This window comes from Thamnophis sirtalis, unplaced genomic scaffold (assembly GCF_051295495.1).
Source record: "Thamnophis sirtalis isolate CommonGarterSnake01/CBP01778 unplaced genomic scaffold, rThaSir2_p1.2 scaffold_11, whole genome shotgun sequence".
Classification (NCBI taxonomy): Eukaryota; Metazoa; Chordata; class Lepidosauria; order Squamata; family Natricidae; genus Thamnophis; species Thamnophis sirtalis.
Window position 1 is genome coordinate 32,811,529 of NW_028261391.1, and position 18,041 is coordinate 32,829,569.

An 18,041-nucleotide genomic window follows, 5' to 3' on the forward strand; every position below is an offset into this window, starting at 1 on the left:
CAGTGGATCAGCATTAACATGGAAGGTGAAATCTGGAAATCAATTTCAGATGTTCATCTTTTACAATTAGAGAACCTCTAGAAGCATGGCTAGGAATGAAGACTATTGTATTTCCATATGTTTGGAGAGTTATGAATTGTAGCTTGATCAGGTTCATCACCCATTCTGGTTCATCATTGAAGGTAACTGTTTTTTAATGGTAAATGCTACGTTTGATGCTGCCTCCAAGAATAAATTCTGACAAGAGTTGGATATAATACTTGAGCAGACAAAAGCCAGATTGGAATTTGAAGAGTTCTGAAACTTTATTAAACAATCATGTGCTTTATTATAGAAAACCTAAAATTAGTTGTTGTCATGGATTCTGTTGTCTAAACAAAGAATTCTGAATTACAGCTGAGAAAACTCAGAGTTCTGAATCCATTGTTAGAATTTCCAAGTAGTTTCATTAAACATGAGTTCTTACAGTCTCATAGTTTACTGATGCAGTCTTAAAATTACTTGGAATCACATGAAAGTGATCAGTCAGAGAGTTTCCTAAATTAATGACTTCTTTTCCAAAGTTTGATGATTTTTTATTTCTTTATACTACCTTAATTATCTCAATAATTTGACAAGTCTCTTTCAAAACCCCAATGTGTAACATTGCTTTTGTTATTTGTCTTCCTTCTGTGTTTCCTTCTTCCTATTTCTCCTGCCCTTGCATCACTTATCAATTTTTAAAAGCTAAGGTTTTCCTGACTCAAGACATGTGTAAGGAAGTAAAGTGCAATCTGGAAGGAGGTTTTGTAAGAAACAAAAGGATGACTCAAATCTCCAAAACCTTCTCTTCCATTATAGTCCAAATGATCCTGAGAATGAACTTTGCTGAGTTTGAACAAGCTAACCCAAACCAAATATACTGCACAATAGCTTTACACATGATGTCTACTCAACCACTGAATAGTTTTGAACATTGGGAACTGGTCTGGTGAAACTTTCTATGATCTAGGTTGGCTTTTGAATGGGAAAATGGGAAGATTCATACCTGTGTCCCTTTTCATTGCAGCTGTGTCAGACCCAAGCAGTACAGTTCACCGACCTCAACCTCTTCCACCAAGCACAGTACACCAAAGCAGCCTCCCTTCAAATCCAGACAGCAGCTCTGCCTACTGCCTACCAAGCACAAGGCATGGCTTTTCCAGCTATACAGACAGCTTTGTGCCTCCATCCGGGCCCTCAAATCCTATGAACCCTGCCATTGGCAATGGCCTTTCACCTCAGGTCAGTCCTGCTTTTTCAGACACAGGATTTGCTGTATACCCAAACTAAATTGTCTGTTCCCCAAGGCCATCATACAATGATTTGCCAAATTTAAACCATAAAGTATTCTTTATATAAGCCACATGATTTCAGTTTGCTAGTTTCCTCCCTCCTTCCTTTTTTACTGACAGAATCAAAAGTCATAGCTTATATTTAGTTTAAGGCAATGTTTCATAATGCAATCCCAAAGCTTCTTGCTTGTATTCGGCTGTCAGGCATGTTTGATGTGGTGCTTTTCCACAATATATATTTTTAAAGTTGATTTCTTTCCTTTCCCTTCCTTTAAAAAATAACCCTCTCCAGAGTCATTGATTTTGGTCTTGATTCTTTGTCATGGAAATAATGAAAAAGATATGTACTGTTTAAATTTAACCTTAGGAGTAGGTTGCTCATTACCTCAGCTGATGAGCAATCCACATTAAGCTGAGCTATAATCGAATTATGAATACATAAATTAAGAGCATTACTGCTCTCAAGAAGCTTATAATGACTTGAAGGACATAATTGTTTTCCTAATTTGCATGAACCTTTCTTGGATGATCATGTTAATAAATTGCCTTGATAATTGAGTGCCAGAAAAGGTTGGTTAAACTTCCTACTTCTGGCACAAGTCTTCAGCTTGATATTATTAGTTTCTGCTGAAATATTCTATTAGTGTGGATTTAGCACAGGTGTTTTGGAGAGGTATCCACTGAATTTTGAGCAATGATACAGAATTGGGAGGAGGAAGCAATCTATAATTACAATCAGGAAATCTCTTCAGGGATGTGAGAATTTTAACAGCTTTATTTTCTTTCTGCTCTTTCTCTGTGGGGTTAAAAAAAACAGAAGGAAGCTTGGAATGACACAAATGAAAAGTGAAAAGACAATTATACTGAATTACACACTAATCACTGACTATCACCACTGCGTAAGCAGTAAGAGGGCATTCTAATAGGCAGAAAATGAGATTTTAATAGCACAAAGGGTGGCCAAAATAACGACTCCTATATCTTTCGCTTTTTTCATTTTCTGCAACTTGAGGTCTGCATCTCCAGAGCACACTTCCTGGTTTCTGTACCATGGTGATAACTCTGTGCAGCTGAAGAGTTCAAAGGCAATAGAGTTGAAAAGGATGAATAGCAAAGGCAATGAAATAAACATTTTTGCCTAAAGGCAAAAGTTCATAAACTCTTTTTTTGTAACAGTAAATGTAATTAAGTTTCAGCTATTCCTATAGCACATAGTGGAATACAAAACTGTATGGATTTAGACCTTCTTTAGCAAAAGAAAGATAGGCTGCCATTTGAAAACAAGTTGATATATTTTTCAGAAACACTTTAATAGAGAGTTTTCAAGATTTCTCAATTACTAAGTGTAATCTTTAACAAAAGGCTTGACATTTTATGATGCTGCAGTGATCCCATAATTTCTGGCATTAAAATAAAAACATTGTTGACAGTTAAGGTATTAATGTTTTCTCTTTTAATTGAAACAAAATTATTAAGTTGTGAAAGAGCAATGGAAAAGTTCAGTGATATTGGATCAATTATAGTTAATGTCCCTGATATTCCACTAAATAAACTAACTACCTTACTGTTTTGATGACTAAACTAGGATCTGGGAGCTAGTAAATGGAACAGCCTGGAGTTCTGTGCTTACGGTTTTCATACATAAGGCATAATATTTAAGAATTTATTGTTATGAATATAGCCAAGGATTGATTGTGATGTTATTTCAGATGTTGGATGCACAACTAGTTTGAGAAGGCACTATATTCAACACAAAATATAAGAAGTCTGCTTTTGGCAGTGATATAGAGCAGGGGTTTCAAATTCAAGGCCGGTGTATCTAAGCAGCGATGTGCTTAGATCTGGCCTGCAGGGTTGCCCTGGAAATAGGAAAGGACCAGCTCTGGTGCCCCTGACAGCAAAAACGGAGCTCAGAAGAACTGTGTGTGGCCCTCCCAGGTTCCATTTTCAGCCAGGATGGCTCCTGCAGTCCTTTGGCAGTGAAAACTGAGCTTGGGAGGCTATACGTGGCCCATTCAAGCTCCATTTTTACTGGCAGAAGGCTGCAGGAGGTGCCTCGGCTGAGAACAGGGTCTGTGAGCTCCATTTTAGCTGGCAAAGGGCTGCAGGACATTTTCCTAAGTGAAAATGAGGGCCGTGAGCTCAATTTTTGCTGTTAGAGGACCATGCTCATTTCATCCCGGCCAGGTCCACCCAGCCCCTCGAAGTCAAACTGATGTGGCAATCAATGAAATTGAGTCTGACACCCCGATATAGAGTATTACATTGAATACCCACATAAGCATACATACAATCTACTCATAAAAACTAATGTGATGCTTTTAAAGATATAGATTCTGGAACATCAGAGCTTGAAATTTTAAAACCTCCATCGTCAATTTTTTTTTTTTTAGAGATTCTGGAATGTCAACATTTTGAATCCATTTCCAGTTTGAATTCAGGCACTAAATGAAATTACCTGAAGATAAGACATTGCTGAAATCATAGTATAACTTATTTAAAGTTGAGGTAAAACTAGGTTTCATAGAATATTGAGTTGGAAAAGATAATTTTGCACTTGTAAAAATTGCAGATACATGTGTGTGTGTGTGTGTGTGTGTGTGTGCGCACGCGCGCGCGTGTGCGCAGCCTCTTCACATTCTTAAATTTAATCCCAAGGAGAGACTTCATAAGGCCATTCATTTACTGGGCATTACAGTACTAATCACTAAAAGGGGCAGAATCTTATTGAAATTTTTTTTCTTTCCCTGAAAACATTAAAACAAATCATCTGTCTAATTTCTCTGCCAACAGTTTTGGAGGAAAGAAATTTGAAGCCAGATAATCTTCAGAGTAATGAAAAGATATGCAACATTAAAAAACAGTGCCAGCAATAGCACCCTCTCTCATGTCTAATAATTAAAAATCCACCCACCCCCCCGCCCACAAAAACTACTAGAAAGAAGTTTTCAACCATCCAAAAAGCAACTTTTGAGAAATTGGAAGACAGATTTTGGGCCTGTATCATATTAGTATAAAGTATCTCTTAATCTGTACTGAAAGAATGAACAAGAATTCAGATGAGTTCTAAAGTTGTACGTCTCAACTTCCTTCAGATTTAGAGCAAATCTGTATTTCTCATCAGGCTGACTGATTTTTTTTCTGGTATCTGTTTTAGTCATTAATACCTGATGGTGGTAAGGGCTCTTCTGCCACAAATGGTTGATCTTTGCTGGAATAAAGATTAATGATGTCAAGATTCCATGTGGCCTTTGCCACCTGGCCCTTTCAATGTATGGAAGTATCTCCACTTGTAGGCAGTCAGGAGGGATAGCTGCTATAGTCGAAGACATATAGAAAGTATTCGGTTGGCAAGGTTGGTTCTCAAATCAGTTACGGTATATGCATTTTTTTTAAAAAAAATCCATTCCATAATTCCAAGACCAGAACAGTACAGATATAAGAGGTAATATATATAATTTACATAAATTTTACATTTGGATATGTTATGTATAGCATGTTGCTTTCAGTCATCCAGGTAGACTTGTTTGGAAGTTGAGTCACGACAACTGGACTTCTTTTGTTTGACATGTTTTGCTGTTTAGAAGCTACCTGGATAAGCAGCAAAACATTTCAAACCAAAAAGAAAAAAAAAAGCCGTGTTGCCATTACTCAACTTTCAGACATCAAGTATAGCATATATATAAATTGACATTTAATGTCAGCTCTTTTTATTACATTTTCTAGGTTCAGACAATAACTTTCAGACTATTGCTGTTTTTTCTGCAAATGAGACAAAATTTCATCAGTTTCTTTTGATAAACACTTGTGAAGCCTAAAACACAGAGGCAAAGTTACGACTTAGTAATGCCTGCTGTGAACGTAATACTGCTGATTTGGTATATTCCTGAACACTTTCTTTTCAGAAAAAAATGATATTAAAATTCAGTGTACAATACTGTCCATTTATTAATTTGTTTATTGCTTTGCTTAGGATTTCAATATTTAAGGCATTGTAACATATCTTTGCAGTTTTTCAAAGAAGACATGGCAAGTTATTTGCTAAAATGTAATTATTTCTACATTCTAAAAAACCAAGAATAAGTAGGAACCAAAAGCACATTAAACAAACAAACAAAGAAACCCTGAATGTATACCTTGTATTAAAAAAAGGAAAAACATCTATGATCTAGAGCAGTGGTTCCCAAACTTGGCAACTTTAAGGCTTGTGGACTTCAACTCCCAGAATTCTCCAGCCAGCTCTGCGAGTTCTGGGAGTTGAAGTCCACAAGTCTTAAAGTTGCCAAGTTTGGGAACCACTGATCTAGAGGTAGCCCCACAGACATTAAGCAAATATATTTTTCAGTTTGTTGCTATTATATTTGTTTGTTTTCAGAAGACATTCTAGGGAGAATTTATATTTGTGGAACCAAAATAATTTCTCATATATTCATTGATATATGAGAAAAAAGTGATAGAAGTATTTTCAAAAATTATTTTTATGTCTGAAAAAATCCAGCTGAAATATTATTTTAGCATCAAAATGTCATTTTCAATCATTAGGAATAACAATTCCTAGATGCTGCCACTTACAAACATTATTCCAGGAACTACTGAGGAGTTAGGTGAAGTATAGTGAATAAAGTGGACTCTTTAGTATACATTTAAGCCTGTATAAAAAGTATATGGTATGACATCTGTAGCAGTGCACAATTTCCTCCTCCGAACCTCTCAAATTGGGAACAAAGGAAACAAAAAAAATGATGCTTGTTTTGGCTAAAGAAAGTGAAGTACCTCTGGCATTTAGAGTGGTATTATTTTTTTTCTTTAAAACTGGATATTTTGGATTGAGATCAAATTGTTGAATATTGACAGCCTGATACATGAACCTAACTGAAGCTTTTGGATATAAAATACTTCATTGTAGCCAAAGTTACTTTAATCTTAAATCTAAATCTAAAAAGTTCATATAAAGATTCATAGATTTTGCCAATTTCTCATATACCACATTATGTCATTTTTCTATTATTGAAATTAATCCAGGAGTTAATAAACTACAATAAGTGCAAACTTTGAGAAAAACACTGAGATAAAATTGTTTGAACAGCTTGAAAACAGCAGCCCTTGTATTTGCTGTTAAATTTAATTTTATAAAAATACCATTTTATTTATTTTCACATTTCCATATGGCCCATTTCCCTCAAAGAAGGACTCAACAAATAGACGGAAAAAGACTATGCATTGGGTTCCATAGAAAGCGTGGTTGGTCCTTCATTTGTTGTGTTTGTATAGTGCACATGAATTTTACAATTAGTTCTTGAATTGCGAATGCGATTGAGTCCAAAATTTCTGTTGCTAAGCAAGACAGTTATTAAGTGAATTTTGTTCCATTTTATGTCTTTCTTGCCACAGTTGTTAAGTGTATACCTGCAGTTGTTAAGTCACTCAGTTGTTAAGTGAATCTACCTTTCCCATTAATTTTGCTTGTAAGAAGGTCATCAAAGGGGATCGCACAGCATGAGACGCTGCAACCGTCATAAATATGAGTCATTTGCCAAGCATCTGAATTTTGATCATGTGACCAGGAGGATACTGCAACAGTTGTAAGAGTGAAAAATGTTCATAAGTCACTTTTTTTCAGTAATGTTGTGATTTTGAATGCTCACTAAATGGACTGTTGTAAATCAAAGGCCTATATATGATTAAATAATATAAATTAATGAAGCCAAGGAGAATTATTTCTGCTTCCTGAATGTTTAAAGTGAATCACACTTCTAGCCTTTATGGTAAAGAATGGAAAAAAAAAATTGCGCACATAATCATTATTACAGTATCATCTTTCATAGATGCCAATCTATTTCTTTAAGTATATGGAATATCATTGCAAAATAATGAGGGGTAGAATAGATCATTAGCAGTGTAGCAAAAAGACAATAGAATAAGAGGGATAAAAAGAGTAATCCTTAAGGTGGATGCAATGAAGGAGTAAATCTGGGAGATGGTGGTTTGCCTAAAATATTTTATCTGAGATAATAGTTGATCGTAACTCTAAAAACTGGATTCATTGGCACGTGTGAGAGTCAGTGAGATGATCTGCAGAATTTTATTTCTTTTCTGGAGCAGGTTATTATTATTATTATTTTAATTTTAGTGTAAATGGGGAGGTGGGTTTCCCTAGGGAAAAAGGGATCACAGCAGGTAATGCCATCCATCTAAGCAGTAGTTTGAAATGTTCAGTGCAGTGATGAATGAGAGTATGTGACCCACATCTGTTTTACATTAAAATGGATCAGTGCCCTGACATCCTTAGGAGCATTTGTCAAGATTCCCTGGACAGAGCTTCTGTAAATTACATGCTGCAAATGTGTCAGGGTCAGATAAGAGGGTGTCATTAACTTCACTAAAGTTTACTCATGATCCTATCACTAGAGTTTAATACTTTAACAGCCAATAATTTTCTTGGTGTTGATTCATTAAAAGTTTCAATCACGATAAGGAGAGAGAGCGAGAAAAAAAAATAGCCCCCAAATACAGAACATACTTGCCTCCCGTCAATTACGTTGCAGACAGAGTTACAGAGCATATGAAATGCAAGTATGCGTAAATGAATTAAAACATGTGGGGATTTTATTCCAGTCCTATTAAGTCACATTGCATTTCATTGAAATAACAGAATTTGCACCCTTGAGACTAGGTATGTCCTGTTTAATAATGTGATAGATGTTGCTATTTGGAGAATTCCATACTATATGCTGAAAATGGAACCCACTCAGAGGTGAGTTGCTCCCAGTTTGTCCCAGATCGCATGCGCAGAAGTGTCATGCGTGCTCAAGAGCGCGCCCGAACTGGTAGTAAAAAAATGGGCAACCCACCACTGAACCCACTACATATTTTTTAAAAAGATTATATATATTTGACTGTTTTTCAAAGAAGAGTTATATAGCAAACATATAACTTGTATAGCAAATATAGAAAAGCAGCATAGCAATTTTGTTGTAAATCAGTACTATTGAAAGGCTCAATCTAATTAAAATTATACACTGACCATACCCCCTAAGGAATTAAAGCTGGGTAAAAAGGCTGGTTTAGATCCTGAATCAAACTTGACACTTGGACAAAATGAATCTATAAGAGAGAAAGAAAGATATTAAACTTTCCTGACAATGATCCAGAACTGATTTTCCACCTTACCTTGTGGGATTTATTTTCAATCTTTTAGTCTGGCCTACTGCCTTAAAAGCCCTGATGTCTTCCATCTAAATCCTACCAGTGCACTAACATATTCAGTTTTTGAAGCTGAGCCAAGAACTGTCACTGTTCTCAGATGCTTTTACATTATAGTAATCCTCATTTAGTGACTATAATTGGCACGTGCAACTTGGTCATTAAGTGAAATGGTCACTAAGTGAAACCAAAACTGTGCTTTTTATCTTACTTCAACTTTTCTTTGCTTTAAAGTTCTTTATAAAGATTGTAAATGTGAGGAGTGGTTGTAAAATTGTTTTTTCATCACTACAGTCACTAAATGAAATTGTCACTAAATAAGTAGTACTTGTACTGTATATAAGCTTAAAATATAATTGTGCACCAGTAGTGCATATTTATTTATTTATTTCATTTAGTTATTTAATGTATTTATTTATTTATTTATTTCATTTAATTATTAAATTTATATATCGGGGCATACTACTTACATGAAGTCAGAAATTGTGCACTAATTACAAGGCATCTGATATTTCATTCCCAGCATTAATGAGAATTCAAATACATGTCCAACTCTCTGGTCCCTCTATCAACAGCACCTAAATTGTGGAAACTTCTTCCAAAATCAGTACCTTGGTCTTCATTATTTGAATGTACCTAGATGTTTCTGTACAATCAGGACTTTAATTCTGCACGTTCAATATTCATGCTATATTTCATTTTCATTATTTGTTATATCTTTTGTTTCATTACTGTATTGTTTTATATTTTATAAATCTGCTAGATATTTATGAGTCAGTGGATGTAATTAATAAAAGCAATAAATATAGAGGTATTCTCTATGAAGAAAAATTGCATGCTGCACTGGAAAGATTTTTTTTTTTTGCTACAGTTACATAAAAATGTGGCATAAATAACTGAGTTTGATCTTTGATTTAAAGGGGAAAATTTTTCACTTTACATCTAATTTGAGTAGAATCCAATTTAATAATACATTTGAATCAGCTGAGATTTATGTAGATATGTAAACAAAAACTGAATGAAGTCTCTCAAGGGGAAAAAATAAACTCCAAGTTAGACTGAATTTCTGAGATTTTTTCCCCTTTCTTTTTTAAACCGTTAACAGGAGTGAATCCATATTCCAAACACCTAACACATGAATATACTTATTTCATATTTGTTTCCCTTTTTCTTTCATTGTTGGAAGTTCAAATGACAATCATTAAAATGTATGATGTGCATAATGTACATAAAACAATATTGACTTAAAAGAACTTCAAAATACTATGGTCTTTTATCAGATTTGCCAAAATAACACTTTAATATAATGAATGCAGAAGTTATTTGTTTTTCAATGGTACAATTTTTTAAAGGAAACCAACCACAGCAGCAGTAAAAACCTTGGAAATCATGTAAAGCTGTCCACGATGAGATCGGTAGCAAATAAATTTAACAAACGGAAATATAATATAATAATATAATTATAATATAAATATAATTAATATAATATAATATAATAATATAATATAATATAATATAATATAATATAATATAATATAATATAATATAATATAATATAATATAATATAATATAATATAATATAATATAATATAATAATATAATATAATATAATATAATATAATATAATATAATATAATATAATATAATATAATATAATATAATATAATATAATATAATATAATATAATATAATAAATACAATAAATATAATATAATAAATACAATAAATATAATATAATATAATATAATAATATAATAAATACAATAAATATAATATAATATAATATAATAAATACCTTCCACACCCAGTTCATTTTTCTTTGTTATATCAATCTCAAAAGGTGGCAACACTTAGATGGCTTTGATTGACCAGAGAAGCTAAGCGAAGTGAACTTTATCCTAGTTAGTACTTGGATGGGTGACTATCTCAGAAGGCTAAGATTTTTGACCATAGTAGGAAGTAAATAAATAGATAACTTAATCCCTCAAGGCAATGGCAAAAAGACTTCTGTACTGCTGTCAGTATAACCGCATGGATGCTTTCACTAGGAGTCAAACTTGAGGACACCATTTTTTTGTCACTTTCATGTATTTGTAAACTAGCAATGATCTAAATTGCAAAGATATTTTATTTCCAGAAAAGGCAGCACTTTAGAAAAATATATATGTTACAGTTGAATTTATACTACTAGAAAATGCAGGAATTGAAAACGTCTTTTTGTATGTTATTCTGGTTGGGATGGGAAAGAAGAAAGCTACAGGTGCCATTGGAAGATACCTCATTGGGAAAGCATACTGTATATTATTTATCCCTTGCAGACTCCTTGGGAAAGCCAACTTTTAAATGTGTCTCAGAATAAGTTCTCTATTAGCCCAAGCAGTTGGTGAAAGCCAACAGTGCCCTTTCAGTAACTCCTTGTTCCCGTGTTATAAGGTCACGACACATATCACAAGGCAGAGTTTCTGCCTTTAGGGAACTTTCCTTATGACTTTCAAAGAGAATGGTCCCAAAATCTAATTATTTAGATGCTAATCAACTGCAGCACTATTTTGAAAGCCCCTGAAGATATTTCTGAAACAACAACTTTAGTAAAGCTGTTGCTTTTTTCATCCTCAAAGATAGGGAAGCACTGCATAACACCTATACTTGATAATGATGATTAAAAACTTAATTTAATTTAATCTGCTTGGTTTTTTTATTAAGTTTAGACAAGATGGAAGCAAATTTTACAATGTTTGTCAAGAATTTGGAGATGAGTAATCCTTGTTACAAATGAAATATGAATTACAACTATTACAAAGCTTAGAACAGAAAAGAGGCCCATCATAACATCTTGATAAATTGAATGAAGTATTGGGAAGCATAATTCTACTCTACCCCACAGATATTATGGACCAAAATACCACTCAATGCTACTCAAAGAAATACTGGCAAACAGAAAGGCAACACAATAAAAGGCAGAATTCCAGATTTATTCAAAAATTATGGATTGAAAATCTAATTTCTGTTTGATATTTTAGTAAAAAAATAGCTTTTTATAAAATTAGTTTTAGTCAGCAAACTTGACCTCCTAAAAATTATGGTACATTCCTGAACTTAAAATTGTAGAGTTATAATAATATACTGCAGAATTAAATTTGGGGAAAATGTGGATTTATTTAATTGCAATTATTTGCTTTCTGCTATTTGAGCAACTATAGCAAGTTAACAATAGTATATTAAAAACACCCATAAAATGTATTAACAATGTTTAAAAATCTCTGAAAATGTGTTCCTGGGTTTTTAACACAACATCCCTCCCACGTCCTGCAGAGGAAAAAAATCCTGTTCTTCTCTTTTTCAGTGTATCAACTGTGGGAATTGATGTAATTGTTTTAAAAAACAACTAAATCTAATTATTGAATGTAGTAAATGGAATTTATAAATTCAGCAGCTGTTTTCCAAATTCATTTACTACAACTATTGAATATTAACAGGCTTGCAACATATGAGATGGGTTTTGTTATTGTTTGCTTTATTTTGCTTTAAAAAAAAGAGTAAACAGCATTTGTAGATTACTTTGATTTTCTTTTTTTGGGGGTGGGGGGAGAATCACTGGACTTTGAAGTTGTATGCCAGCTGCTTGCATTTATATCATGTAATGCAAAAGTCTGTATGGGGCAACTCACAAAATTCCAGCGAGTTTATAAAGGGATTTATTCCAAGTTTAGTAAGGCTGTAGCCATTGAGTGAACTCTGGTGATTTTCATTTAGAGTGAAGGGTCCAACTGAAAATTTCATCCACTTAGTGTGGCCCTAATTTCCTTTATAAGAAAAAATGCCTGTATCACTGTGTATAACATCTGCTAACTATGTTTCTGTAGCTTCAGAGAAACTAGAACTATGGTAATGTTAGTTTCACCATTCCCAAGATTCTTCTCCAGATAAAAATCTGTCCACTCTACAATCTGGAAATCTATAGAAGCTGCTATAGATACCCCTAGAGAGACTGTGGCAATGGAAACCCAGAAAACAGCATCCTTGGTTGTAACCACACATTGTAGATTAAGTCATCCGTTGAAGACATCCACCTTTTATCCTTTAAGAAGGCAGCCGAGGATATTCTTCTTCTATGGGGCTTTTCGGGATGCGTCTATGTTAAAAAAATAGTAACACATTTTTAGATTTAAAAAAAAGATTCAATAATTTTATGGATGTTTTTAATATTGTATTGTAAACTTGCTAAGGTGCTCAAGAAGGCAGACAATTCAATTATTTTTGCAAATTAATACATTCATGTTTTCTGCAAAACACGCTATCCTAAATATCATAGGTTTTCATCATTAATATAAAAAGAAAATTGTCCCATGATTTTGAAAAGTTTAAGAAGTGCTGTGGTAAATGTTCAATAACATGAAATAATATAATTAATATAATATAATATAATATAATATAATATAATATAATATAATATAATATAATATAATATAATATAATATAATATAATATAATATAATATAATATAATATAATATAATATAATATAATATAATATAATATAATATAATATAATATAATATAATATAATATAATATAATAAATATAATATAATATAATATAATATAATATAATATAATATAATATATGATAATATATGATAATATATGATAATATATGATAATATAATATATGATAATATATGATAATATAATATATGATAATATATGATAATATAATATATGATAATATATGATAATATAATATATGATAATATATGATAATATATGAATGCAATGTTAGCATAGCATAGTATAGCATAGCATAATAACATCATATCACATCATAACATAGCATGCAGTGCACATTGAGATTTAAAGAAAAGGATTTTCATTTCAATATAATCTATTTCTCTCTCTCTATGTATATATGTGTGTGTAAGTTTATATACTGTATATTGTGTTTGTGAGTGAGCTCTTTGCATTATGCAGGCCTTGCAGAGCAAATCAGAAATGTAAAGAAAAGGATTTTCATTTCAATGTTCAAGAGTAATAAAAATACACTACAGCAAATGACTTTTGTTGCTTAAATGTTTGGGAGGTTGTTGATTAAAACAACCAAACCAAACACATCTCTCTTTGAACCTCCACAGGGCATTTCTAGTTCTTTTGACTATCTTTGATCTTGCAACTGGTTTTAGTTTCCCTTGTAAATTTAAAGCCATAATTTCTCAATCAAGTTTAAAGAAAATTGTAGTTTAGATTTGATGCTGTCTTTTCTTTGCTGGTATTACTGTGCTTTTGCTCTGTGTATCATTTTAAAGGATGTCATTGGCAGCAGACAAGCGTCTTTGCCTGTAACACAAGGTAACAGGCAGGGATGGGAAACAAAAGAGTGGGGCCAGAATGGCTGGGCTTGCTCCTTCTTTGTTGTGTAAGAACATAAAATATTAGAGAGGTTTGTATCTGTGTTATAATATGTACAATATTGATGTTAATCAGGACACATATTGCTTTTCACAGCTTGGGCATTTACTGCCATGTGACTGGAAAACAAATATACTCTTTAATGGAAAAACCAGACCCTTCCAGTTAAATAACTGTTGCTTCTTGTTTACAGAACAATAAATATGATAATATAATTTTAAAAAACTAACATTATAGAATACTTTATTATACAGTACTTTAAAAACAATCATGCTGAAAACATGTTACATATTTAAGATGTGATTGTGCTCACACATTAGGAATCACACATTAGAGATTTTCCAGGATAAAATACAGAATGTTTTTATATTAGAATGTCAGTTATATGTTAGTACTGAAATTTGTATGATGTATCTATTTCTTTTTGGAATCAAAGAACAGAAACCAAGTAGCTATAGAAATAATAAAGTAATTTGTGGATTGTTTCGTGCTACTTAATCTCACCTTCTTTCCCTTTCCTTTTTATTTTAGGTAATGGGCCTCTTAACTAACCATGGAGGAGTCCCTCACCAGCCCCAGACTGACTACGCCTTGTCACCATTAACTGGGGGTTTAGAGCCAACCACCACAGTGTCCGCAAGTTGTAGTCAAAGACTAGATCATATGAAAAGTTTAGATAGCCTTCCGACATCTCAGTCATACTGCCCACCAACATACAGCACTACTGGTTACAGTATGGAGCCTGTCCCAGGATACCAGTATGGGCAATATGGACAAAGTGAGTATTAAGTCATCAACAATGTATGTGTGTTCCTGGAATCTATGTCTTCATCATTTAATCTGGTTCTTTTTTTTTAACCAATTAAGAATCTCATTCAAGCAATGAACAGTCATCAATTGCATAACAAGGTGCTGGTTTAAGGTGCTGGTTTGGACTGGGAGGAACCAAGTTCAAAAACTATCCTTGGTTAAGCAAGCTAAGCGAGTTGCAGAATTAGATTGTCTTCCCCAAAAATCTCACTATAGTTAAGCTAAAATTGGAGGCAGGAGAACTGTGCATACTGTCTTAAGCAGTTAGACAAAAGGTTGGACCAATTTATGGCCAATTTATGAAAAATATTTAGTCATAAACCTGCAGGAGATTAGTTCTGGACTGACAGCTCTATTTAGAAGCTGAGTCCTTTCTACTGTACATGGCTATGATCAGATAAGTATAGTTCAACCTAGTAACTTCTGCAGGAAACCTGATGAAGCCAAAATGATGACACACACAATGACATAATTGTGTAAGTACTCTGATTGTGTCAGGATATCTTTCTTAACAAGTATTTATTCAAAGAGTTTCTGTGATTACATTGCCACTCGTATATCATCATTAGCCTCTTCCTCCATGGACACTCATATTTAGTTTTTAGCCAGATCAGTAAAATTGCACTTATACTGGTTTGCACCACACTGGATGCAAGACCTTAATCAATCCTTTTCCTACCCTGTCCACATTGAAACAACCTGGATGAACAGTTATCAGTCCTAATAACGATGGAGGCATTCAGGATATCTATAGGACACCTGGTTAGGGAAGACTGCTTTGATCTATCTCTTGATGATTTGGAAGATGTTGTGTGTACTGTATTTCTAGTGACTTTGTTGTTTCCTAAGCAGCCTTCTTTACTGTTTGGGGGATTAAAAAATGTAATCCAGTAATGGCTAGGAGAAAGGAAGGAAAGTAATATCTTTTTCAGCAACATTTGATGGGTAGCCAGATCCTATAGCAAATTCTGTGGTATATAGTAATAAGAATCACACCATTGTACTGAAATGTAAGTTTTGAGAGATATGAGAAACTTGGTACTTTAAAAAAAAACAAATTTGATTAAAACTTGATGGGGTCATGATGCTTCTCAAACCACAAAATGCATACATTTAAAAGAGATATATTTGATAAACATTATATTTCATAATAACATATAGCATAATATTTTCTTGCAATAAAAATGCATTTTCTTCCTATTGTAGAGATACATAAATTTGCTGCTATGACAGTAGATTATTTCAGCAACATTTCTGCTGCATAATTATTTTCTAAAGTGATGTCAACAACATCTTGATGTTATTAATTGTTGAGACATGAAACCTGATTGCCATTAGGTAAAACAGAGGGGTTGTCCAAAATGAAATAACCACTGGCATTCCACTATTAGAAACACATGTTCTTAATGAGGTCAGCTCAAGAATCATTATAGTATATAATCCCAGATACATAGAGTTTTGTCAAACTTGTCTAAGAATAAGTATATTAGTCCCTTTCCTTTGATATATCACTATTAAATATGACAATGTCAACCTGTAGTTGACACTGCCCCTTGCTGTGGGGTTGTCACAGCATGACTTTAAAAGCTTATTATGCTTCTTCTTTCTTTCTTCTTTCTTTCTTTTTTTCTTTGTACAGGTGCCTTTCATTATCTGAAGCCAGATATTGCATAAGGTGAATGGTCCATTTCACATTAAAGTTGGTCTTGGTCCTGGTCTCAATCCAGTATTTGGAATGGAGCAATCTTCTCACCAAAACGAGGCCTAAAATGCAGAGATTGTACTAGTGATAAATGGGACTATTCTTTTCTCATCAGTGCTTTCAATAAGGTGTTTGAACATATTGGGTAAAGCAGCTCAGAAAATAAAGACCACAAACAGTGCCACAAATAAAACAGTTCAGTTCACCATGGCATTAGCTAAGAACAAATAAGAATAATAGAAGTTTTCACACTGCTGGGCTGAAGTAAGCATTCCATTTTTAGATTGATGAAGATTCATGGATTAACTTGGACATTGTGATCTGAGTGCTGCAAAATTAGAGCATTTTTTTGAAACTTTCAGTGCCGACTTTTGACAGTGCCCAGTTTGCTAAGAATGGGCTGAAGAACCTTGTATAACACACTGGAAAATGACCTTGAAAGGAAATGTTAAAGTCTGTAGGATGCTAGACTAGATGTTTGAAGACTTCCACAAATAAGTTATTGGTTATCTTCTTGTTTTTGTAATCCTGTTGTTGCTCAATGTCACATACAAAAGGACTTTTCTTCATAACAGCAAATGACATATTTTGTAACATGAAGAAAAGTTTTGCAAGATTGTTTGTGTTTGAAATTTTCCTAGTCCATGTTACCTCCTGAAAGAAAGAAACAAAAATACAGAATAACTTTGATTTTTATGACTGCTTAACAATGTGCAATATGGCGTACCTCACCAAGCTTTGGCTGCATCCAAGGCATTATATATAGAATCAAAATTATATTTTTTCCAAGTACTTTTATTTTTACAATACATATTTCACTCTTTTAGTATATAGAGGTGTCACAGTTTGCTTCGATGATCTCCATTTTATTAGATCAAAAGGGACTTTTGGGGGAAAATACATTTAAAATGCTTATGTTTACATAATTTCTAGAAAATACAGGGCATAAATCATTATGTCTCTGTAGTTGTCATGTAATTTTAAATTATACAATTGCATCTTATATTCTTCAGTGGAAACCAAGGTTTACAAACATTTTATGTTGTGACATTTCCAAATGTCAATAAATTTGTCTTTTGAAATGTTAGGAGGGACAGGAAGATGGCAGGCAGTGTTATTTATTTTTCTTTATTCTTGGAATGGTGAGTGAGGTAGAGCACAAATTCATTCCTTTTAGCATTCAGTTCAATGAAATTAGTAAATTAGTAGGACTAGGATATCGTACAGAATTTAGTTCACACATTGGTCTTAAAGAGTGATTGAACAAAATACTATCTTTATGTTACATTCTCTATCAACAACACATGTGTTGTAAAAACAAAAAAAATCTCATATAAAAAAGCGCAGTAAATATTTACTATTTATAATGAATAAACAGCTATGGAAACTTGCTAAGCACTTACTGCTTTTGGTGATGAATTTTGTGAGCTTGTATTGATACAATATTTTCAAAAAACATTGCTATTTATCAGACAAAATATATATGATATTTTATCATAAAAAAGGAGAACAATGAAGAAAAATCTTTGTGTTCTTCACCTATGGAGTTTCTCAATCATCCAGGTCATGGTTGTCCCAAAGGTGCTTTTTCAAAGGGCAACTTGACTATCT

At 33.0% G+C, this 18,041-nt stretch overlaps 1 protein-coding gene across 2 annotated transcripts in view; it reads left to right on the top strand.

Annotated features, from left to right (window-relative positions):
* PAX3 (paired box 3) overlaps positions 1-17,800 on the top strand; it is a 91,387-nt gene extending 73,587 nt beyond the window's left edge. For both annotated transcript variants that reach the window (XM_014055087.2, XM_014055089.2), the window contains 3 exons: positions 1,049-1,263; positions 14,450-14,696; positions 16,368-17,800. In XM_014055087.2, coding sequence (XP_013910562.1) covers positions 1,049-1,263; positions 14,450-14,696; positions 16,368-16,402 — 497 coding nt within the window. In that variant the 3' untranslated portion in view covers positions 16,403-17,800. The remainder of the gene's footprint in view (positions 1-1,048; positions 1,264-14,449; positions 14,697-16,367) is intronic.
* Positions 17,801-18,041: the final 241 nt, after the last annotated feature.